This window comes from Homarus americanus, unplaced genomic scaffold, assembly GCF_018991925.1.
Source record: "Homarus americanus isolate GMGI-L3 unplaced genomic scaffold, GMGI_Hamer_2.0 scaffold49667, whole genome shotgun sequence".
In the NCBI taxonomy this organism is placed as follows: Eukaryota; Metazoa; Arthropoda; class Malacostraca; order Decapoda; family Nephropidae; genus Homarus; species Homarus americanus.
In genome coordinates, this window is record NW_024738608.1 from 7,826,025 (window position 1) to 7,850,614 (window position 24,590).

A 24,590-nucleotide genomic window follows, 5' to 3' on the forward strand; every position below is an offset into this window, starting at 1 on the left:
TCCCTTTCCCTCCCTCCTTTTTTTCCCCTGGGTCAGTTGTAGCTCCTCCCTCCTTTTCATGACCCAGCTGTAGCTCCTCCCCCCTCTTTTCATGACCCAGCTGTAGCTCCTCCCCCCTTTTCATGACCCAGCTGTAGCTCCTCCCCCCCTTTTCATGACCCAGTTGTAGCTCCTCCCCCCTTTTCATGACCCAGTTGTAGCTCCTCCCCTTTTCACGTGTTTGTAGGTGAATACGTTATGTGTCTGTTTAGATGTTATGGCACCTGATCGATGTGTTATTTAGTTATAAAAGGATTACACTGTAGACCCCAGCTGATGTGGTTGTAATTTATAGTGTTATGATAATGGAGAATACTGTGTCATTCCCAGGTGTTGTAATGTTATGTGTGGCTTGAGGGTACTTGTGGAGGGTTGGCTGTGGGTAGCGTTTGGTGGGGCTGTGTGGCGTTATTTCTGGCCGGGGGGCATGGCAAGCATCCAGCGGCGGTGGGCGGGCGGGTGAGTGAAGGCTGGCTGGCTGGCTAGTGCAATGAAAAGGTTTCAAGCGTTCATAACACACATCTCTTACAACATCGCATTCTCGGGCCACACGGTTGACACATCCCTGCATTGTCATACACACACACACACACACACACACACACACACACAACACGCCCTTGCGTTACTCAACATACTCTTACAACACCACACTCAACATACTCTTACAACACCACACTCAACATACTCTTACAACACCACACTCAACATACTCTTACAACACCACACTCAACATACTCTTACAACACCACACTCAACATACTCTTACAACACCACACTCAACATACTCTTACAACACCACACTCAACATACTCTTACAACACCACACTCAACAAGACACTCACCACATCCTTGCATCAACACACACACACTCCACTCAGCACTGATGCAGTGTCTTGAGCTCGAGTGTTTGAGGGCCTTGATGAATGACCACTTGTGTGATTTATTCTTCCTTTACTTGTCCAATAGGTTGTAGGCCTGTTGGGTGAGGGACAGGGGGGAGCGAGAGGGTGGGGAGATAGATAGAGGATGAATACTGAGAGATAGGGGGGTGGAGGGAGAGAGAGAGAAGAGGGGGAGCGAGGGGGTGGGGAGATAGACAGAGGATGAATACTGAGATAGGGGTGAGGGGAGAGATAGAGAGAGGGGGGAGCGAGGGGTGGGGGAGATAGATAGAGGATGAATACTTGGAGAGATAGGGGGAGGGAGAGATAGAGAGAGGGGGGGATGAGGGGGTGGGGAGATAGATAGAGGATGAATACTGGAGAGATAGTGGAGGGGAGAGATAGAGAGAGGGGGGAGCAAGAGGGTGGGGGAGATAGATAGAGGATGAATACTGAGAGATAGGGGGGTGAGGGAGAGATAGAGAGAGGGGGGGGAGCGAGAGGGTGGGGAGATAGAGAGGACGAACACTTGAGAGAAGTGAGGGGAGAGATAGAGAGAGGGGAGTGAGGGGGTGGGGGAGATAGATAGAGGATGAATACGAGGATAGGGGGGTGAGGGAGAGATAGAGAGAGGGGGAGCGAGGGGTGGGGGAGATAGATAGAGGATGAATACTGAGAGATAGGGGGGTGAGGGAGAGATAGAGAGAGGGGGGGAGCGGGAGGGGTGGGGAGATGATAGAGGATGAATACTGAGAGATAGGGGGTGGAGGAGAGATAGAGAGAGGGGGGAGCGAGGGGGGTGGGGAGAGGATAGAGTGATGAATACTGAGAGATAGGGGGGTGAGGGAGAGATAGAGAGAGGGGGGGAGCGAGGGGGTGGGGAGATATATAGAGGATGAATACTGAGAAAGAGAGAGATAGGGGGGTGAGGGAGAGATAGAGAGAGCGAGAGGGGATGGACACACACACACACACACACTATAATCAGACAGTTCTGGGGTTTTCACTTAAGCTATAGAGAGTGTGACATTATTTACCTGGTTGTTGTGTTCACCTTTGATATGTTTTAACCTGTGACTTAACCTATGACATGACCTAACCTAACCTAACCAATGACTCTTGCTACCGTCGCAGTGGTGAAGAGGGAGGCAGTTGGTCACCATGGTAACAGGTCAATTAGCAATATAAGTATTGATGCAGTCTGCATTATTGCGTGCAGAGACGATCGATGGCTGACCATTATCTCGTCTCCTCGCTAACATGCTACCCATCACACACACACACACACACACACACACAACCACCAGTTCACTCGAGAAGCTTGTGTCCCAAATGCTCGTGTTGGTCGACCTTATAGTCAGGTCGTGTTGTGGCACCTGAAGGTCGTCCTCGAGATGTTCAGAATGTGGTCTCTAGATACACCTTAGGATGTTGAATGTTCTTTATTTTATCTTGTTTATGTGTTTGTTTATGTAGTGTTTATGTTATTGTAGTGGTTTGTTTATCGTGTATTATGTATTCAGTGAGTAATTTATGTATTGTAGTTAACTGTAGTTTATCAGATAACAAATCACGAAGCTCTTGATTGGCCATACAGTACCACCAACAACAAAAACAATATGACCCGTAAATAATAATCGAAATCAATATCGTGGGATAGTATTGGGGAGTCTCAAGCTGGTGCTGCTGCTCTGTAACATAGAGGGAAGGCAGCGAGGTACATGACTGGTGTGTGTTGAGGGGGCGTGTGGGAGGGGGGCTGTGTGTGTTGAGGCGTGGGAGGGGCTGTGTGTGTGTGTGTGTGTTGAGGGGCGTGTGGGAGGGGCTGTGTGTGTGAGGGCGTGTGGGAGGGGGCTGTGTGTGTGTGTGTGTGTGTTGAGGTGTGGGAGGGGCTGTGTGTGTGTTGAGGGAGGCGGCGTGGGGAGGCTGTGTGTGTGTTGAGGGGCGTGTGGGAGGGGCTGTGTGTGTTGAGGGGCGTGTGAGGAGGGGGCTGTGTGTGTGTGTGTGTGTGTTGAGAGAAACGTGTGGGAAGGGGGCTGTGTGTGTGAAGGGGCCGACTGGGAGGGGCTGTGTGTGTGTGTGTTGAGGGCGTGTGGGAGGAGGCGTGGGAGGGAGCTGTGTGAGGGCGTGTGGGAGGGGCTGTGTGTGTGTGTTGAGGGGCTTGGAGGGGCTGTGTGTGTGTGTTGAGGGGCGTGTGGGAGGGCTGTGTGTGTTGAGGGGGCGTGTGGGAGGGGGGGTCTGTGTTTGTGTGGAGCCGTGTTTATACTCCAACCCACCTGAATTCATTTTTAGTTTGCACACACACGCACACACACACACACACAGTCTTAGTATGTCACCAGTGTATACAGTACGGTATTATGGTTTCACAGGCTGGTGATAGTAAGCTGACGTCCTATTAAACTGGCTCTATTAAGCTTCGATGTTACTGATATAGTGTTTCATTTACAACCCTCTGATAAGTTTTTTTTTTAATGGGGTCTTTTGGAATGTTGGTTTCAGTAAGCTTTTGTTGATAAGCTTAGTTTTACGGCTGGCGGTATTAAGCTGTCTTTTTCTGAACCTTTCTCGTTTAAGCTTCTGTTGTTGTACCGTCTATTAACTTACCGTTGTTGAACCTTCTGTCTAGGCCACTGAACCCTCCGCGTTAAGAGTTCTGATACAGGAGGGAGGAGGGAATCCATTAAGCCTCATGTTACTGAACCTAAACCCGTGTTCCATCAAGGCTGCTGTCATTAACCCCCCTCCCAACCAAACACCCCCCTTCTACCCCCCTCACCCCCCCTTTTCCACCCCCACTTCCTCCCCCTCACACTACTCCTCCTCCACCCCTACCTAATCTTCCTCCTAATCCTCCTTCCCCTCCTCTTGATAGACACGATAAGAGGTGGATGGATGGTTGGACGGTCATTAGAGTGGGGAGTGTGTGTCTGTGTGTGGGTTAGTGGAAGCATCAACACGAGATCAATAGGGAGGCACACTAAAGTTGACTGTACACCTTCCCTCACCTGGACTGGCCTCTCCTCTCCGTTCCTAACCCTCCTCTTCTCTCCTCTTCTCTCTTCCTCATTCTCTAGGTGTGTTGTGAGAAGTGTGTTGTGTGGTGTAGTAAGGGGTGTAGTGTTGTATGAGGTGTTGTGAGGGATGTGCTGTGTGAGGTCTAGTGTGTTGTGTGAGATCTTGTGAGGGGTGTGGTGTGTCGTGTGAGGTGTACTGTAATATGTTGTGAGGGGTGTGGTGTGTCGTGTGAGGTGTAGTATGTTGTGAGGGGTGTAGTGTGTTGTGAGGGGTGTAGTGTGCTGTGTTGTGTGAGATGGTGTGTCGTGTGAGGTCTTGTGAGGGGTGTAGTGTGTTGTGAGGAGTGTAGTGTGTTGTGAGGGATGTGGTGTGCTGTGTGAGGTGTAGTGTGTCGTCGTGAGGGTGGTTGTTGTGAGGGTGTAGTGTGTTGTGTAGGTGTGTGTGAGTGTGTTGTGAGGGGTGTAGTGTGTTGTGACGGGTGTAGTGTGTGTGGGGTGTAGTGTGTTGTGAGGGGTGTAGTGTGTCGTGTAGGGGTGTAGTGTGTGTGGGGGGTGTAGTGTGTTGTGAGGGTGTAGTGTGTTGTGAGGGATGTGGTGCTGTGAGGTGTAGTGTGTCGTGTGAGGTCTTGTGAGGGGTGTAGGTGTGTTGTGAGGGGTGTAGTGTGTTGTGAGGCATGTGGTGTGCTGTGTGAGGTGGTGTGTCGTGTGAGGGGTGGTGTGTTGTGAGGGGTGTAGTGTGTTGTGAGGGGTGTAGTGTGTTGTGAGGGGTGTAGTGTGTTGTGAGGGGTGTAGTGTGTTGTGAGGGATGTGGTGTGTTGTGTGAGGTGTAGTGTGTTGTGAGGGTGTAGTGTGTGTGTAGTGTGTTGTGAGGGATGTGGTGTGTGTGTGTGAGGTGTAGTGTGTTGTGAGGGGTGTGGTGTGTTGTGAGGTTGTGTCATGGACAGTAGGATGTGTTACCAGGATGACTGATAAGGGAATGGTATTAAACTGTTCCCTTGATAACATAATCTGATAACCGTATGGGGGGGGTTAGTGCTTGAATATGGTGGTGGAGGTTGTGGTAGGTTGGTGGTGGAGGTTGTGGTAGGGTGGTGGTGGAGGTTATGGTAGGGTGGTGGTGGAGGTTGTGGTAGGGTGGTGGTGGAGGTTGTGGTAGGGTGGTGGTGGAGGTTGTGGTAGGGTGGTGGTTGAGGTTGTGGTAGGTTGGTGGTGGAGGTTGTGGTAGGGTGGTGGTTGAGGTTGTGGTAGGGTGGTGGTGGTGGTCGAGTATGTGGTTGGATGGTGGTGATGATGATCTAGGTAATGGTAGTTGTAGTAGTAGTAGTAGTTGAAGGAAATCTGCCGGGATGTCAGGGTAGAACTGACCCTCCTTCCATTGGATGGTGAGATCTTCCAACATAGGACTTCAAACACATCTAACGAAGCCCGTGTTGACGTCAGTGCTCGAGGATTCTGGACGCGGGGACAGCGAGCTTTCTTCGACATCAGGATTTTTGATCCCATGGCCGCATGTCACCATAACCTAGCTCTCGATGCTGCACACAGGAGGAACGAGAACGACAAGATAAGGGCATATGGGGAGATAATTCAAAACGTTGATCAAGGCAGCTTCACTCCTCTAGTGTTCACAACCTCTGGTGGGATGGGACCAAGTGCAAGATGCTTCTACGCCAGACTCGCGGAGGTGATCTCCGAACAGAAGCAGCAGCCCAGAAGTTATGTTACAGCCTGGATGAGATGTTGACTGTCTTTCTCTCCCCTTAGGTCGGCTTTGCTCTGCCTCAGGGGAACGAGAGCTTCTGCCCCAATACCGACAGCTGCTGATATTGACTATGAGGCTACTGTCACTGAATGCCGCATGGATCTGCGGCTCAACTAATTCAACACAGATAGGATAGCTACTTATGTATTAGGATATTTAATATTAAGGTAATAAAATGGCGGCGAAGGTGTGGCTATTGGGGGAGGCTGGAGGCCATAACAAAGTTAAGTAGTATCAGTAGTAGTATCACCCCGCTCTATTAGTCGTGTTCAAAACAGTAATGCATATTGAAGCCATTGAAGAAATGTGCAATACAGTATATAAATGTTATTGCGTGTTACACACACACACACACACACACACACACACACACACACACACACACACACACACACACAAGAGTTCCTCCTAACACCATCTGGGAGGGAGTTACTACACTACGAGTTTGCTGTTCAACACCTACATTAATCTGTATGTTCACTGTATGTTCCTTTACCTTTCTCTAATGAAGGCTTTTGTTAAACCACTAATGTATGTAATAAGTCATTTATGTCCAATGTATATTTTCAGCCTTCGGGCTGCAGAATTTTTTCAATAAACCGTTAATTATTATTATTATTATTATTACACACACACACCCACCCACCCACTCACCGTTCCCTTCAGGAACGTATTTGTAAGGTCCCAGTTTGGTTGCTGGTGTCGAGTTGAATATGTCTAGTGCATAGTCAACCAGAATATGTCGCTGGGTTAACATGGTGGTGAAGTCGGTCTGCCCTGCCTGCACCACCCTGCCCTGCTATTAACCAGCCCACTGACACCTGTCCTTCGCTGTCACTCCTGTCAGCCTGTCGTCAGTCAGTCTCCTGTGTACATACCTAACGGTAGAGCTTCTCGTAAACATCCACGCGGTGTGTGTCTGTCTGTCTGTGATAATATTACTAATAATAATCGGTTTATTAATATAAAATATTTTGTGAAAAGAAAGCGAATTTGTAGGGAGACAAGAGGTAGAATTAAGAGGTAAACAATGGACTACAGCCAGGATTATGAGTTAGTCGGCAGCTGTGTAGAAGGCGAGGGTGTGAGGCCTTGCCGGTTAGGAGTGTGAGGCAGGGACAGAGTGAGGGAGGGAGAGAGGGTGAGGGACGGAAGGAAGAGGTAAGGGAGGGCGGGAAGGAGAGAGTGAGGGAGGGAGAGAGGGTGAGGGACGGAAGGAAGAGGTAAGGGAGGGAGTGAGGGAGGGACGGAAGGAAGAGGTAAGGGAAGGAGAGAGTGAGGGAGGGAAGGAAGGAGGGAGGGAGGGTGAGTTGCCAGGTAATCAATACATGGACGCCGGCACACACACTACCCCTCACCACCGACGTTGACGCCGGCCGTGGCTGCCTCAGCGCCTTCCTCAACGTCTCCCTCCTTCCCTCCCTCCCACTCACTCACGCCCCCTCCTTTGCTCACCTGTACACCCCCCCTCCCCTCCTGCACCCCCTCCCCCGGACCTAAGATTGACTTTTTTGTGGGAGGGAAGGTGGGGGGGGATTGCTGCCGTTTGTTGACATTTTATCATCGCCGCTAGTTATACGTATCGTGGATCACCTGAAGATTAGGCACTCCAGCTTATTTCACCGGATGATCAACCATTCTAGTGCTAACCTAACCAAACACTAAACTAACCTAATGCTGACCGAACCCAACAATGACCTAATCTAAGAGCGACCTGACACTAACCTAGCCTCTGATCTAGCCTATCCCAACTTAAAGCCTAACCAAACCCACCGTAGGAAGGTTAGGGTGTTTAATTACCAGGTGAAGTAAACTGTGGTGCCTAATCTTCAGGTGTTTCCTTTATCTCGCGCGAGTACAGTTAGATGGGCAGATGTTATATCAGTTAGGTTGAGATAAGGTCAGGTCACTTCCCCCTTTCCCTGGTCAGGTCTTGGGGCGAGAGGTCAGGTCTTTGGTCCAGAGGAAGTCAGGTCAACCCCCTTTCCCTGGTCATGTCTTGGGGCGAAAAGTCAGGTCTTTGGTCAAGAGGAGGTCAGGTCTTGGGGGCGAGAGGTTAGGTCTTTGGTCGAGAGGAGGTCAAGTCAACCCCCTTTCCCTGGTCAGGTCTTGGGGCGAGAAACTGCGACTTCTACACATAGATTTATTGACTCATGCAAATTCTCCATGAGTTGACTTCCCGGTAAAGTCATGAGTTAACACCGATACACGCAAACACACCCTCACACACGCAAACACACCCTCACACACGCACTCACCTGTACGGACACGGACACACATACATGTATAAACACACATAGTCATTGATACTACTGATACCACTCCTTCCTTTCTCTTCCTCCTCTCTTTCTCCTCCCCATCCTCTCTTTCTCCTCCTCCTCCTCTCTTCCTCCTCCCCATCCTCTCTTTCTCCTCCCCATCCTCTCTTCCTCCTCCCCCTTTTGTTTTGCCAGAATTCATAAAACGGACGTCTCACACACACGTCCTCCTTGTTACTCATCTCACCTGGCCGTGTTTTACCTGTTGACCAATTAATCGTTTTGTTTTGTTTTAAGTAGAAATATAATACAACTTTAATCTCAACGTCTCGTGTTTCAGATTGGACTGTGGGCAGTCTGGTTGATGATCGTGTGTTGGGTAACAACAACCACAACAACAACAACAACAACTACTACAACAACATTCATCCTCTAAGAATAACTTGACTTCATCTCTTACTAAAGGACTGGCTGGCTAACTCATCTTGTTTTGGTATGTTCCCAGTTGTTATTATTTGAACGAGTTATTCTTGGTATCTGTTTGGTTTGCACATGAAGGAAGGAAATAAGTGGATGTGTCTCTTATATTCATTATCCTTGATGTGTTAAACTACAGAGGGGGTAAAGCAGCACTTGCTTGTTTACCATGCATCATAAACACTGGCATGGGGGAAGGGGGCTTCTTATTTCAAAGTCCTGATTCTCTCTCCGTTGTTATTCTTCCTCATCTCAATTACCCCCTACACTGTTTTAATTTATCTCTGTGATTATTTACTGTTTTACGTCCATATTCTTTATACTTCAATTCGTAATGAATGTCTTAGAATCATACACCCCCCCCCCCCCAACCGTCTCTGGTCTATCCAAAGTGTTAAATCATTAAAGTTGTCGTCCAGATTTTAATTCTGAAATCTGTGGCAGGTACAACACTGGTTTGGCTAGACCTTTTGAGAGCCCTTGGTCACCGCCGATAACCAGCAGCGACGTGTAACAAGTATTGATTTGGGTGATTATTTTTTCATGAGTGCCATTTACGGTGACGCAAACATGGTGCCATTATTCCAACCATGATATTGATGCTTTTACGGGAGAGAATTTGGTGTGGTAGTTGTTGTGGTGATGTATTAGTGCCCCTGTAGTGTGTATACGGTATTACTAGCAACAGAAATATGTAATGATGATGATGATGATAATATCAGGGAAGAGAAACGAAAACTTTACGTAAAAAAATTGGATTAGGGTATTATTATTATTATTATTATTATTATTATGATTTTTATTATTGTTATTGCATTATTATTATTATCAGTAGTAGTAGTAGGGCCCTTGATGATCTCCTATGTGAAGCAAGAACACTGCAGGAGAGACTAAAATCTACAGGAGACGGAAAGCAAAACACCGATGATGCTGCAAGAAAGTTTGGAAACAAGATGCGTGTGGGAAAAGTGTCCTTGGCGGTAAGATCTCTCACAGAGGAATCCACCGGTGGGGCCCTGCCAATAAACAGAGACATTAAAACAACTGAAAGAAAAACATCCCCCCTGCAAGTGAAGATGAAGGCATCAGGTTTCAGGGTGCCTATATCCCACCAAATGCTGTCCTGTTCGAGAAAATAACAGGAGGGATGGTGTGGAAAAAGACACTGAAGACTCAGGGAGGTGCCGGCCCTTCAGGTCTGGTTGCAAACGGATGGAGAGTCATCCTCAGCACTAACAAGTTTGGCCCCGCAGCAAGTGATCTCTGCACGGCCATTGCCGTCCTTGCAAGAAAGCTGGCATCCTCATGCTACCATCACCTTCATGCTCTGACGGCCTGCCGCCTCATTCCCCTGGTTAAGAATCCAGGATGTAGGCCAATAGGAGTGGGGGAAGTGCTTAGGCGAATCATCGGAAAATGCATAATGGAGGTGGTAAAGGATTATGTCAGGGCAGCAGCAGGGAACCTGCAAGTTTGTGCAGGACAACAAGCTGGAGGGGAAGCTGCCATTCACGCCATGAGAATGATATTTGAGCAACGTGATTGTGAGGCCGTTCTCCTGGTCGACGCTTCAAATGCATTCAACATACTTAACCGCAAGGCCGCACTGCACAACATCAGGATCAGGTGTCCAAGCTTTGCAATGTATGTTGAAAACTCCTATAGGAATCCATCAGACCTTTATATAGTAAACAACAAGGCCCTACGAGGTGATACCATCTTACAGTCAACCTAGGGAACAACACAGGGGGACCCTGTTGCAATGGCAATGTATGCAATAGGTCTATCAGTGCTCCAACAAGAAATAAAATTTGAAACAACTGGAGGGCATCAAAAAGTGGTGGAACTTGGTAACATCGCGAGGTCCACAAATAGGGTACCACCCAAACGCCAGCAAGTCCTTCCTCATCGTGAAGCCAGAACATTATGAACGGGCAAAGGAGGTTTTTGGCGGAAGTGAGGTCAAAATAACTAAGGACGGCCAAAGACATCTAGGCGCAGTAATTGGCACTACGGACTTCAAGATCGAGTACGTAGCGGGAAAGGTGAATGAGTGGGTTAGTGAAATCCAAGCTCTGTCTGAGATTGCTAACACAGAGCCACATGCGGCCTTTGCTGCATTCACCCATGGAGTCAAGCATCGTTGGAACTACCTGATGCGTACTATCCCTGATATCGGACTCCTCCTCCACCCTTTGGAAGAAGCTATCAGTGTCAAGTTCATTCCCAAATTAGTGAAATACACTCACTTAACCCCAGCAGAAAGAGCACTTCTTGCACTTCCATCAAGACTGGGAGGGATGGGACTAACCAATCCAGAGGAGATTGCAGCCACCGAACATCAAAATTCACTTGAGCTCACGGCAGCCCTCACGGACCACAAAATAGCCCAGAACGCAACAGGGGAGGTCGAGACTAGTGAAGTAAACGAGATTCGTAGGTCCATTACGACAGATCGACAGCAATGCCAAAATGATAAGTTGCAGCAACTGTTGCTGCAGGTTCCAGAAAATTTAAAAAAAAAAGTAGCTATAGCGCAGGAGGTGGGTGCCTCGAAATGGTTAACTAAGTTACCGATAAGGGCAAATGGTTTCAGTCTTAACAAACAAGAATTTACAGATGCCATTGCTCTAAGGTACGGTCGGCCAGTTGAAGGTTTGCCCTCCCAATGCGTGTGTGGCTCTTCCTATGACGGCGATCACGCCATGGTGTGCAAGAAAGGGGGCTTCATATGCATGAGGCATGACGAAGGAAATCTGCCGGGATGTCATGGTAGAACCGACCCTCCTTTCATTGGATGGTGAGATCTTCCAACATAGGACTTCAAACACATCTAACGAAGCCCGTGTTGACGTCAGTGCTCGATGATTCTGGACGCGGGGACAGCGAGCTTTCTTCGACATCAGGATTTTTGATCCCATGGCTGCATGTCACCGTAAGCTAGCTCTCGATGCTGCAAATAGGAGGAATGAGAACGACAAGATAAGGGCATATGGAGAGAGAATCCAAAACATTGATCAAGGCAGCTTCACTCCTCTAGTGTTCACAACCTCTGGTGGGATGGGACCAAGTGCAAGATGTTTCTACGCCAGACTCGCGGAGGTGATCTCGGAACAGAAGCAGCAGCCCAGAAGTTTCGTTACAGCCTGGATGAGATGTCGACTGTCCTTCTCTCTCCTTAGGTCGGCTTTGCTCTGCCTCAGGGGAACGAGAGCTTCTGCCCCAACTCCGACAACTGCCGCAGATATTGACTATGAGGCTACTGTCACTGAATGCCGCATAGATCTGCGGCTCAACTAATTTAACACAGATAGGATAGCTACTTATGTATTAGGATATTTAATATTAAGGTAATTAAATGGTGGCGAAGGTGTGGCTATTGGGGGAGGCTGGAGGCCACGTTAAAAAAAAAAGTAGTAGTAGTAGTAGTTTTTAAAGCTGGTCTGCATGAAGCGACAAGATACCACCAAGAGTGCTGTGTGGACCCATATGTGTTTGTGTTTTATTACTGGAGTGTGGTGGGTGAGTGGATACAGTACCTGCGGTGTAAAGGTCAGCATGCTCGCTTCGCAAGCGAGCTGATCCTGGTTCGATCCACGGGCTGGGTGAAACTGTAGGCAAGTTTCTTTTATGCCATTTGCCTCTGTCTACCCAGCAGTAATTGGGAACCTGGATGTTAATCGATTTGCGGATTGTATTCCGGGGTAATGGTTATCCAGTGTAGTTGGCGAGTTGTCAGTTCTCGGACTATTCCTTGACACTGGGTCACACAGGTCGTTAACGTAGGGTGTGGTTGTTGTGTTGGCGACAGCTTCTACACCTTAAACAAATTCACGCCTAGGTGGCCCTTGGGCCGGCCATCCTCGTTACACGAGGGGCAACCATTATTATATACAGTAATTAAAAATGGTGGTGATAGTAGTAGTAGTGGTGGTGGTGATAGTGGTGGTGGTGGTGTTGGTAGTTCATGCGGAGGGCGGGAGGAAAGTGGGGTTTGTAGGCTGGTGGAGGCTGTGATGGCGGTGGTGGCGGCGGCGGCGGTTGTGGTGACGACGGTAGTGGCGGTTCTTGCCGAAGTATGGTGTCTGTTGGGAGAGGAAAGTAGGGTTTGAGGCTGAGAGTAGTAGTAGTAGTAGTAGTAGTAGCAGCAGCAGCAGCAGCACTACCACCACCACATAGTGTACTGTGGTAGGTGGGAATGGAGGCGGGGCGGGGCGGGGAGTAAGTGAGGGTCGGGGAGGGAGACATGCCTGGCAGGGTGAGGGAGTAGCCAGGGACTGGGAGGGTCAGTGTTGGTGTAGCTAGTGAGGTGTGAGGACGTGGGCTGGTCTATGCTACACACGCACACGTCAGCTACTCGTTACCCTTACAGCTTCCTCTAACTGTGTTGTGAGCGGCAGTGTGGACAGGACTGTAGAGGCAGTAGAAGGTGTTTGGTAGCCAACACACGGTGATAACGGTGGCCAGCAGTTGGCCGCCTCTCCTACACCCAGGTGAGCTACTGAACATTGCCTCCCTCCCCTGTCGTCAGGGGCCGCACTAAGGGGGTGCTCACACCCGGGCGGCGCGGCGGTCCGGGGGAGAGACGCTGCTCTCACCCGGGGAGATGTCAGCATCTCTTACCGTCCACGGGGCACACCATACTATGTTAATCTAGCCTGGGGTGGGCCTTGACCCACGCCAGGGGTAAGATAGTTGAGGGAGGTTAAGTGTAAACTGGGGGAGTTTGAGGGGTCACCCTGGGTGGGTTGTGAGGGGCGTGTATCAGACGTGGGGAGGTGGGGGAGGGTGGTTGGCCAGGATGTTATCTGGCCACTGGTGGTGGGGCCACCTTGTGTTACTGTCACCCTCCTTTCCCTTCTTCACTCGTCACCCCCCTCCATCTACGACACCCTACACCCTAACCTCCCCTCCTACTTCATAAATGTGGTCCTCATTGTGGCCTCACTGCAGGCCAGTGTGATCAGCTCACTCCACCTGACAGTGTTACTGCACTGTACCCCTCACACCAGTTGCTCACCATCCAATTATTGTTAACCTTTAAATATATCTCTTATAACCAGCCCTTTATAAGACTATTAATTTGATATAATTTTCTATAAATAAACAAATTCTCCATAACACCAACACAATTATCCTCGGTAGCATTAAAACACTGCAGTTGGTTATATAAATAATAGTTATGCCAGCCAAGATGTGCTTGTGTAGGGCACTGTAAGTAATTTATATGGAAAAGTACACTAAACCTGATGTAGTGTACCTGCAACACTTTCACCTGCAGATTTATTTTAGGTGTCGATAGATAGAGTCATACAGACAGTGCAGGTATTGATTAGTGTGATACCAGTGAACAGAAAATGAAGGAGTAGTGGAATATGTGATGTTTATATTTGTATTATTTTATTTTATTATTTTTGGCGGGGAGGTGAGAGGGAAATACTCCGATATTATGTAAATTGACAGGTGAGAGAAACAGGTGAGAGACAAACAGGTAGAGATTTATGTTTGGTTAATGGTCAAATATAGTAACTGGGTACTCTTCAGGACACACACACACACACACACACACACACACACACACACACACACACACACACACACACACACACACACACACACACACACTCACACTCACACCAGGTCAAAGAATGAGGGTACCACTTAACTTCCGCGTCGCCTACAGAAATGCCACCCGTCCAAGAACTTTACCGACTGATAGAAGGCATAGCAGTGTAGGGGTTGTATGTATAGAGATATAGTATACCATGTAGTTAAAATATCCGATATAGGTCCGGTAATAGGAATTTCTTTTTAACGAACTAGATTAAGCAATGCACGTGTTGTTAAAGGTCTTATACTATACTACACACACACACACACACACACACACACACACACACACACACACACAGGCTCTAAAAATAGTACCGTGACACAGATTGGACCTTTAATTTATCTTTTAAACTGTAGACGAAACTGATAAGGGCTGGCGGCAGAGTAGACAGATAGACAGGAGTGATGCCGGCGGTTTAGACAGGCAGACAGGAGTGATGCTGGCAGAGTAGACAGGCAGACAGGAGTGATGCTGGCGGAGTAGACAGGCAGGCAGGAGTGATGCTGGGGAGTAGACAGGCAGGCAGGAGGATGCAGTAGACAGGCAGACAGGAGTGATGGCAGAGTAGACAGACAGACAGGATGCACAGGGAGACAGACAGGGATGCAGGCAGACAGACAGGTAGTGATGCAGACAGGCAGACAGGAGTGATGCCGCAGAGTAGCAAACAGACAGGCAGACAGGATGCCGGCGGAGTAGACAGGCAGACAGGAGTGATGCTGGCGGAGTAGACAGGCAGGAGTGATGCAGGACAGTGATGCTGGCGGGTAGGCAGGCAGGATGCCGGCGGAGTAGAGACAGGCAGGCAGGAGATGCTGACAGGCAGGCAGGGTGATGCCGGCGGGTACAGGCAGGCAGGAGTGATGCTGGCGGAGTAGACAGGCAGGCAGGAGTGATGCCGGCGGAGTGGGCAGACAGGAGTGAGGCAGAGAGTAGACAGGCAGACAGGAGGAGTGATGCCGGCAGGTAGACAGGCAGACAGGCAGGCAGGAGTGATGCCGGCGGGTAGACAGGCAGACAGGGGATGCTGGCGGAGTGAACAGGCAGACAGGCAGGCAGGCTGATGCCGGCGGGTAGACAGGCAGGCAGGAGTGGTGCCGGCGGGTAGACAGGCAAACAGGCAGACAGGAGTGATGCCGGCGGAGTAGACAGGCAGACAGGAGTGATGCTGGCGGAGTAGATGATGCCGGCGGAGTAGACAGGCAGGCAGGAGTGATGCTGGCGGGTAGACAGGCAGACAGGAGTGATGCTGGCGGCAGAGTGATGATACAGGCAGACAGGAGTGATGCTGGCGGAGTAGACAGGCAGGCAGGAGTGATGCAGTGAGACAGGCAGACAGGGAGTGATGCCGGCGGAGTAGACAGGCAGACAGGAGGCAAACAGGCAGGTGATGCAGACAGGCAGACAGGCAGGCAGGAGTGATGCCGGCGGAGTAGACAGGCAGACAGGCAGGCAGGAGTGATGCCGGCGGAGTAGACAGGCAGACAGGAGTGATGGCGGTAGACAGGCAGACAGGAGTGATGCCGGCGTAGACAGGCAGACAGGTGATGGCCAGACGTTGGCGGGCGGGGGGATGATAATGTGGACTCAGGTACTATACTGGGGAGAATATTAGGTGTTAACGTGGGGAGCTTAATGTCTCCCTGGATGGTGAGAGTGGGGAGCTTATTGTCTCCCTCCTTCCCTCTCCCTTCCTCTCACACCTTGCCTCCCTCCCCCCTCTCCCCTTTCTCCATCCCACCTTCCTTCCCTCCTCTCCCTCTCACTCCATCCCACCTGCCCTCTCCCCTCCCTCCCTCTCCCCTCCTCCCTTCTCCCCTTACTCCCTCCCCACTCCCTCCCCTTTCTACCTCCCTCCCTTACTCCCCCACTCCTCCCCTTCTCCCCTTACTCCCTCCCTCCCTCCCCTTTCTACCTCCCTCCATTCCCTCCCCCTCCCCTTCTCCCTCCCCTCACTCCTCCCTTACTCCCTCCCTCTCCTCCCTCCCCCTTACTCCCTCCCTTCTCCACTTATTCCTCCCCCCCCCTTCTCCCACCTCCCCTTCTCCACTCCCTCCCCTTCTCCCCTTCTCCCTCCCCTTCTCCCTTACTCCCTCCCTTACTCCCTCCCTTTCTACCTCCCTCTCCCCTTACTCCCTCCCTTACTCCCTCCCCTACCTCCCTCTCCTTACTCCCCCCTCTCCTCCCCTTCTCCCTTACTCCCTCCCCTTCTCCACTTATTCCCTCCTTCTCCCCTTCTCCTCCCCTCCTCCCCTTACTCCCTCCCTCTCCCTCCTCCTTACTCCCTCTCCCCCTTTCCCTTATTCATGGTGTTTGTGTTAAGCCTCGTCGCCGCCCTGGACAGCTTCCATTGTAGAAGTAAGAGAAAAAAGGTCACAGGTCACAATATTGTTTTATCTTCTTCACCTTTGACCTTACACACACACACACACACACACTCTCTCTCTCCTCTCTCTCCGGGTTTCAATGTTTGGGTTTTAATCTACAATGAGTCAGCTCAGTATCCGCCTTTCCTGACCTGACTTAATTTTTTTCGTCCATGAGGGTGTCCTATCTGTTAGTGTGTCTTAACCCTTGTACTGTATTATTCTCTCTCACGTACTGTATGCGGTGGGGTGAGGTGTACTGGTTAGGTTAGGTTAGGTTAGTACTGTTGATCAATGACAAGAGTAAAGGCGAAGATGCTGTGTGTGTGTGAGAGAGAGAGAGAGAGAGAGAGAGAGAGAGTGTGGTTGGTTGGTTGTTGTATGAGAGAGTGAGAGAGGCGGGCGGGCGTTGGGTTGTGAATTCCCAGCCAGGCAGCGTGTTTGGGTGGTAGTGAGAGGGTTAATGAGTCTAGATAATGGAGAACACACACACAACACACACACACACACACACACACACACACACACACACACACACACACACACACACACACACACACACACACACACACACTAACACGGTGCCAAGTGTTTTTTATTTTATTTTTTCTTACCTCAAGGTTAAGAATTTCACTGCCGGCGAGATCTCAAAGTCCCAGGTACTTCCGGCGTCCACAACACTCTCGCTAATGTATAATAGACTCAGTTTATATTCCTGGTGTTTACGTTGTGTTGTTGTTGTATGGACTTGTTGTTGTTGTATGGATTGTTGTTGTTGTATGGACTTGTTGTTGTTGTATGGATTGTTGTTGTTGTATGGACTTGTTGTTGTATGGATTGTTGTTGTTGTATGGACTTGTTGTTGTTGTATGGACTTGTTGTTGTTGTATGGACTTGTTGTTGTTGTATGGACTTGTTGTTGTATGGACTTGTTGTTGTTGTATGGATTGTTGTTGTTGTATGGACTTGTTGTTGTTGTATGGACTTGTTGTTGTTGTATGGACTTGTTGTTGTATGGACTTGTTGTTGTTGTATGGACTTGTTGTTGTTGTATGGACTTGTTGTTGTTGTATGGATTGTTGTTGTTTGGATTGTTGTTTCGACGTGGTATAATTGTTGTTTATCTTATGGTGTAAGTGATATAGTTGTGGGGTGTCGTCTGGTTAGTGTTAATTAATGGGTAGCTGTGTATGTGTGTTGACGAGGGTTTCATCATAAGTGGACTTTTCTGTACTTGGCTTCTCCCACTCGCTAAACCCCAGGGTAACTCTCTCACTCTCGAGACCACGAACGAGGCGACCCCAGCTTATTTCACCTGTAGTATACCCACCCCAGAACTAACCTCATCTCACCCCCAAATAGCGTCAGGGTGATGAATCTACAGGTGAAATAAGCTGGGGTGGAGATTCTTCAGGTGATCCTAAAGGTGTAGCTACCATGTATGTACACCTGTTCATAGTGTGTACCTACAAGCCCTCGGTAGTACACACACTGGCTCAGGCTCACTTGTGTATGTTTTATAAAATGTTGTAAAGTATTTTTTATGATCGTTTATGTTATGTCTTTGTAATTATATAAATAAATTAATTTCCCTGAATAAAATGGCTCGACGCTCATCATAGAAAGGAACGCAAGCTTGTTAACTGAAGCCGCTTCGCTCTGTTCACAGCTTAAAGTTGGCGGCGAGGCGTTCATGGGTCAACGCAAGAGTCATACAGACCAACAGTTGACGGTAGTGGTCACGTGAAGCCGCCCTAGGTACGGGTTGTTGTGAAGGCGGTGCCAACATGCCTGGCACTTGGTACCTGAGATCAGTTAGGGTACACACACACACACACACAGGGCAGAGTCCCTTATGTATAGGTTTATTGTGTAGTCTGTGACGTGTGTAGGCCTACTGCTGACAGGTCTAGCTCAAGTGTACAGTAGGCCTACTCCTGCCTCCTAGAGATGTCTGCCACAACTTCCAGGCGACACCGGGGGCGGGGGGAGGGAGAGTAAGATGAAGTGGGTAGTGTTGCACTGGTGGACACACACACACACACACACACACACAGCACTCGCTATATTCCAACTCCCCACATCAAGGGTCCACACACACACACACACACACACAGCACTCGCTATATTCCAACTCCCCACATCAAGGGTCCACCACACACACACACACACACAGCACTCGCTATATTCCAACTCCCCACATCAAGGGTCCACCACACCCTCACTTGGGCTGGTTTAGTTACTTGTGATACTTTACTCACCTCAAAGGAAAAACAAATAGTATAGCATAAATATTACATAATATTTATAAGAATGAAATAAGAGCAGAACAATTAATGGCACTGTTAGCATCACACCAACACGTATCTTAAGTCACACCGACGAGGTAAAAAAGAGATAAACTCAATGATTAAGAAAGGAAACTTGGTTATATTCTGTGAGATTACCATTATCACACACACACACACACACACGCAGACACAGACACACACTCTTGACGGTGAACGTGACCACTGTGAGTTAGACTAATCTCTCGCCAACTGAGCACCGCCTCGCCTCGCCCGACTAGGAAGCATCAACCACGTTAATGTTCTCGGTTATAGTACATGTTTTTTGTAAGTGTGTATGCAGCGTCATGGGGTAATTGGCCGTATCTGCCAAGCCCCTCATCTGAAGAACTTATCATGGCGTATCTAAACTTTTACAGTAGTTTTGTGTAGTTTTGTCCCCCAGCTGTCGGGGTAGAGGTCCTCGCTCGGTTCCTCACATAATACGTAAGGAGGAGGGAAGGGAAGGAAGTGAGGGAGGGAAAACTTTGCTATACTCATATTACTCATATCAGTCTTTAGAAATGTTTACTCTTGGTGGAAACTCGTAACGGCTTGGAGGAAGGGGACTCATTTAAGCAGTAATGTGTGTATTGTAACCTGCACGCTCAGCCATTTGAAACCGCCATTATGTCACCGTCAGCTGATTCGGCCATTTTTCTTGTTTACGTGTCGAGAACTCAGCTGTTGGGGTAGGACGCGTGCTGAGGTGGTGAAGAACGGGTGAGTGGGTGAGGTTATTTTTTTTTACGGTAACTACGTAGGTCTCACCTGGGGGCGCTGAGTGGTGTGTTGAAAAGGGGGTCGGGGGGTGGGAGGGGCACTACCACCTCACCCTATTCGACCCTTCCCACCCCCTCCCTCCTCCTCGCTGAACCTGTTGCCAACCCACTCCCCGTCCCTCCTCCCACTTTCTATAAGGGTGTCACATTCGGCCCGCTCACTACCACTCATGTTTATACTGTTGTTTGTCGCTTACTTTAACCTTACCTTTTGACCACCGATTATTACCCCACACACACACACCCACATTCACCCCCCCACACCCACATTCACCCTCCCCACACACACACCCACAGTCACCCCCACACACATACCCACAGTCCCCCCACACACACACACCCCCCACAGTATCCCCACACACACACACCCCCACAGTATCCCCACACACACACACACAGTCACCCCCCACACACATACCCACAGTCGCCCCCACACACATACCCACAGTCACCCCCCACACACACACAGTACCTACCCTGGTCAGCTTAAATCACCAAGTAAACACAAGGGACTAGTGGTGACGACAACAAACAGACACCTCTCGGTTCCCTTTCTCCTCCCCCAAATAGTAAATTGTCCTCGGCGCCGTCTTCATGCTTCACCCAATGAGCATATACAGTATTGACTGGGGCGCTTGCTTGCTTGACCCACGTGCCTGTCTCGCTTCCCTGTGTCTGTCTGGTTACCTCCCCCTCTCCCCTTACCTCCCCTACCCCTTCCTTTCCCGTCCCTCTCACCCTGCCCTTACTCCCCCGCCCTTACTCCTCCCTCCTTTCCCCTTGTACTGTTGCTTCGTATAAGAACATATATCCATCCAACCTATGTTTGAAGCTATCCAGCGTATTCGAATTAATGATGATGTTTGATAACTTGTTCCACTCGGCCACTACTCTATTCCCGAACCAATGTTGACCTATTTCGCTCCTAAATCTAAATTTGTCGAATTATTATTATTATAGACTAGAGGAAGTACTTGTAGGGCTATTGGATGTTATTGTTAGTAAAGGCAACATAAAAAAATGAAAACTTTTCCTCAAACATGCCACAGCTTGCAACAGGCCGAAGAACTATTGACCGTCTGACCCTGACCTTTGACCTGTCTCGAGCGAACACTACAACAAGCTCTTCCAGGAACTTCACTAAACGACATGATTTATTTTGCAGCCAGTGCTTGTGTGTGTCGGGTCGGGTCGGCTGGTCCTTCTTGCCCTGCCTGCACCTCAGTCAGCAGTCACTGTGACCTTGACTTTTAACTGATCTCGGCCACGTTGGAAAGATGGGAAGACACACACACAGACACACACACAGAAGTAAAAAATTAACTAGGAAAACTTGTACGTGTTTGGATTCAGCCACATTAAATGATAAGTCGGATGAATATACCTTTAACATAGACAAAGAAGACTGGTCAGGTGTGTGTGCCTGTGGCACTGGAACTAGACTTAGGGGTGGATGGGCTGACAGTCAGAGCGCGCGGTGTAGCTGAGCTAGCGACGGACAGGACCTCTAGCGGCACACACAGCACCAGACTGACTGTTGGACCGCCACCCATTATTATTTACTCTGTACTTTAGTTCACCACCACAAACAATACATGTATTACATTAGTCACCAACGATGTTTTGTAAATAAAAGAGTGGGTTATGGCGGTGAGGGGGGGAGGGGATTATGGTATGATGACAAAAACACAAACAGCTGGGCGGAGCGGCCATGGGTGTGTGATGGAGTAGTGACTAGGGCGAGCATTATCAAGCACTTTGTCTGTCAACATAGGAGTGTGCTTTGTAGTGGGTGGCCTCTACTGCGTTTCCTTCTTCCCTCCCTCCCTTCTCTCTATCTGTTTTTCTCTCCCTTCCTCACTCCATTCTCTCCTTTTCCCTCCCTCTCCCTCCCTCTCTCTCTATTGTCTCCCTCCCCATTCCTTCTTTGTGTACGAACCTCTGTCCTGCGTGGCAGTGAACAGTGGCATAACCCACATGAATCTGACCTATATATAGTGTCAATGAATATGATGCATTCTTTGTGTACGAACCTCTGTCCTGTATGGCAGTGAAAAGTGACATTACCCACATGAATCTGACCGACGTATATGTACTGTATGTATGTGTGCGTGTGTGTATATATATGTACATGTATATGTGTATGTATATATGTATATGTATGTATATGTGTGTGTGTGTGTGTGTTTACATATATGTATATGTACTGTCAATGAATATGATGCATCTCTTTGTGTACGAACCTCTGTCCTGCATGGCAGTGAACAGTGACATTACCCATATGAATCTGACCTATATATATTTATAGTTGTTAATGAATATGATGTATTTCTTTGTGTATGAACCTCTGTCCTGCGTGGCAGTGAGAAGTGATACCACCCTCAGTGTCAAGACCTGACTGAATTACTCAGAATAGGCAAACTGTACTACAAGCTCTGCCAATAAATTTGTTAAACTAAAAAAACCTCCCTCCCTCCTCAGCATTATAATAATATACACTATATAAAGATTTACCCGAGTGAAGATGAGGTAATGAGGGAAAGATGAGGAATTAGGGTATATAAACTGAGCGGCTTGGGAGGAGGGAGGAGAGAGAGAGAGAGAGATGTGGGGGGAGGGAGGGGAGGGAATATGGAGATAGTAAAGGGGGGAGTAATAATATTAAAGCAAATTGAACTGAGGGTATTTTATGGTATTCTCTCTATTTGCCTTTCTGTTTGCTTTTCTTTATGCTTTCATCCTCTGCTTTACCACCACCAAGCGATTATCACGCCTCAAACTTTTTCCTTTCCTCTTAAGTGGTTCAAGAGAATCGTTTATTGTCGTAGTGCCACTTGAGTTGTTAACATTCTCAGAAGATAGATACTGAAGGAACATGTTGTATCTTATTAACCGTAGCATCACAACACAGAGGCAGACAAGATAGCAACGTCCTTAATTTTTCAGTCTTGTGTCGAAAAAAAGATGTTTGGGTAGGTTAAGGTAAGTTAGGTTTGGTTTGATTAGGTCAGGTCAGGTCAAGTCACCGGATTATTTCTGTGCCATTTAGGTGTTGATTCAGTATGCACCGTAGAGTAGTGAACACAGTTTGTCAGTGTCCTGTGGCGTTTATGATATACAGCTCCACAAAACTAACTCTGGGGTGGAGGTGAGGTAGGAGTGGGTCGGAGGTCTGGTGGAAGTGGGCGTAGAGGTAGTGGTGGAAGTGGGTTGTAGGTAAGGTGGCAGTCTGATGGAGGTAGAGGTAAGATGGAATTGGGGTGGAGGTAAGGTGGTAGTGGGGTGGAGGTCTGTTGGAGGTAGAGGTGAGGGAGGTCTGTTAGAGGAAGAGGTGGAAAGTGCGATCAATACTATTTACCTCGTATCCCTCCTGCCATTGAGCGTGTACAATACAGTCTCTCCTCGACTTACGACATATTTGACTTACGCCAACCCAGACATACGACGGCCATGGTCGTATAAAATATTTTTCACATTACATATTTTCGAGTCCACGAGTGAGTGAGTGCTCTGTGTACTCACAAAATTTTCGTTTGTAATTCCCTTTAAAATGGCTGGCAAGCATAAAAGTGAGAGTTCTTGTGGTGCTGAGAAAAAAAAAGACACCCATTTTAGAATTTCTATGTATTATTTTTGCCTTTTCGACTTACGACTAATTCGACTTACGACCTGGTCGTCGGGACGGAACCCCGTTGTAAGTCGAGGAGAGACTGTATGTAGCTCATACACAGACATGTAAATAAAGGTTAAATTTGCACGTTGTTCCTGTCTCGGTCTTTATTTGTAAAGGTCTCAGCCATAATTTAGGTCTCTGAGACATAGTGACCTTAACTATATCACTGGCTCAGACATCTATTGCAGGAGTAAGTCTGACAGTGACGCTTGTTTGAACTTTCCTTTTGAACTATTTTGTTTGTCTTAAAGGAACTTCACATCACTTTAAAATATATCCTGGGTGGGGGAAGGAGGTTACAGTATCTCTCTCCTCATATTGTGGTGTAGGGTCTGTACCTATAGACTGGTGCTGTACCTATGAACTAGTGCTGAACCTGTAAACTGACAGTGCTATTTGCAGTAAGTTGTAGCGACTTATTTATACTGTTATCCAGTATACTTGAGCTCTGTGTCGGCAAAGGGTGCCATACCGTACATTGGGCATTTCATTCCTACCATTCATTTTCTAAAATTATTTATATATCGAGAGCAAGAGTACGAAGGTAGAATTTATTGTTCTCTGCGTTGTACTGTAGGCTGGACTAGGGATGTACAGTACAGTACCTCATTATTATTATCAAAAGAAAAGTGAATTATTTTATTGTTGCAAGGTATTTTTCTATATGTATGATAAGCATAGTTTTAAAAATGCCGCTTTGGTGAATGTTTGGTGTTACAGCTCGGGAGGTTGGGACTGTGTATGATATCGGGGTATAGCTACAGATGTATCAGTGTTAATTGTGTATTTTTTATCACTTCTCATGATTAAACAGGTGAGATGTGTAGCTATACTGTACTGGGTTTGTGTCTGTGTGTTACAGTATTATATTGATATATCTATTAACATATTGTTTGTTTTTTATACCTTTTCAGAAGACTTCAAATAGTGTGGAGGTTTTTATGGAGATAGGACTTGTGGGAAGACAATGGGGAAAATCAACAATAGAAACTCCATGGTGTCAACTAGACGCAGGCTAATAAAGGGTAAGTTATGCATAAATGGTCAGTTTCTGTACTTTAACCACTTATACTCAGAGGCTGACCCCATACACAAGGTGGTTAAGGGTATTTGAAGGTGTTATGTTAAGGATAATGAAAGCCGCTAATGTATGGCTTCAGGTGTACTCAGATGGCCAGGAGTAATGGGAGGATTGTGGTTAGTTTATGGTGTATTTAGCTCAGAGAAGACAGAGGTGTTGTCATCAGTTGGTTTCACCTCAAACACAAGTACCTGTATAAGTAGTGGATAAGTTCCTTGTGACTTGACTGCCCCCTTGTTGAGATGCTTGTGTTCACTCCAAGTAATATACCGTAATTGTCATATCCTTGTTAAGTAGTCGATGGCCAGTA

At 48.1% G+C, this 24,590-nt stretch overlaps 1 protein-coding gene across 4 annotated transcripts in view; it reads left to right on the forward strand.

The window, feature by feature from the left end:
* Positions 1-24,590, forward strand: part of LOC121874239 (nuclear factor of activated T-cells 5-like) — a 79,480-nt gene that overhangs the window by 18,693 nt on the left and 36,197 nt on the right. For 3 of the 4 annotated variants that reach the window (XR_006090383.1, XM_042378313.1, XM_042378315.1), the window contains exons 2-3: positions 8,301-8,453; positions 24,114-24,224. Coding sequence is in view for 3 of the 4 variants with exons in the window: in XM_042378313.1 (XP_042234247.1) it covers positions 24,167-24,224 (58 nt within the window). In the remaining variant the exon portion in view is untranslated. Of the gene's footprint in view, positions 1-8,300; positions 8,454-12,717; positions 12,931-24,113; positions 24,225-24,590 lie in introns of those variants that run through there. The other variant, XM_042378314.1, reaches the window with a different exon arrangement.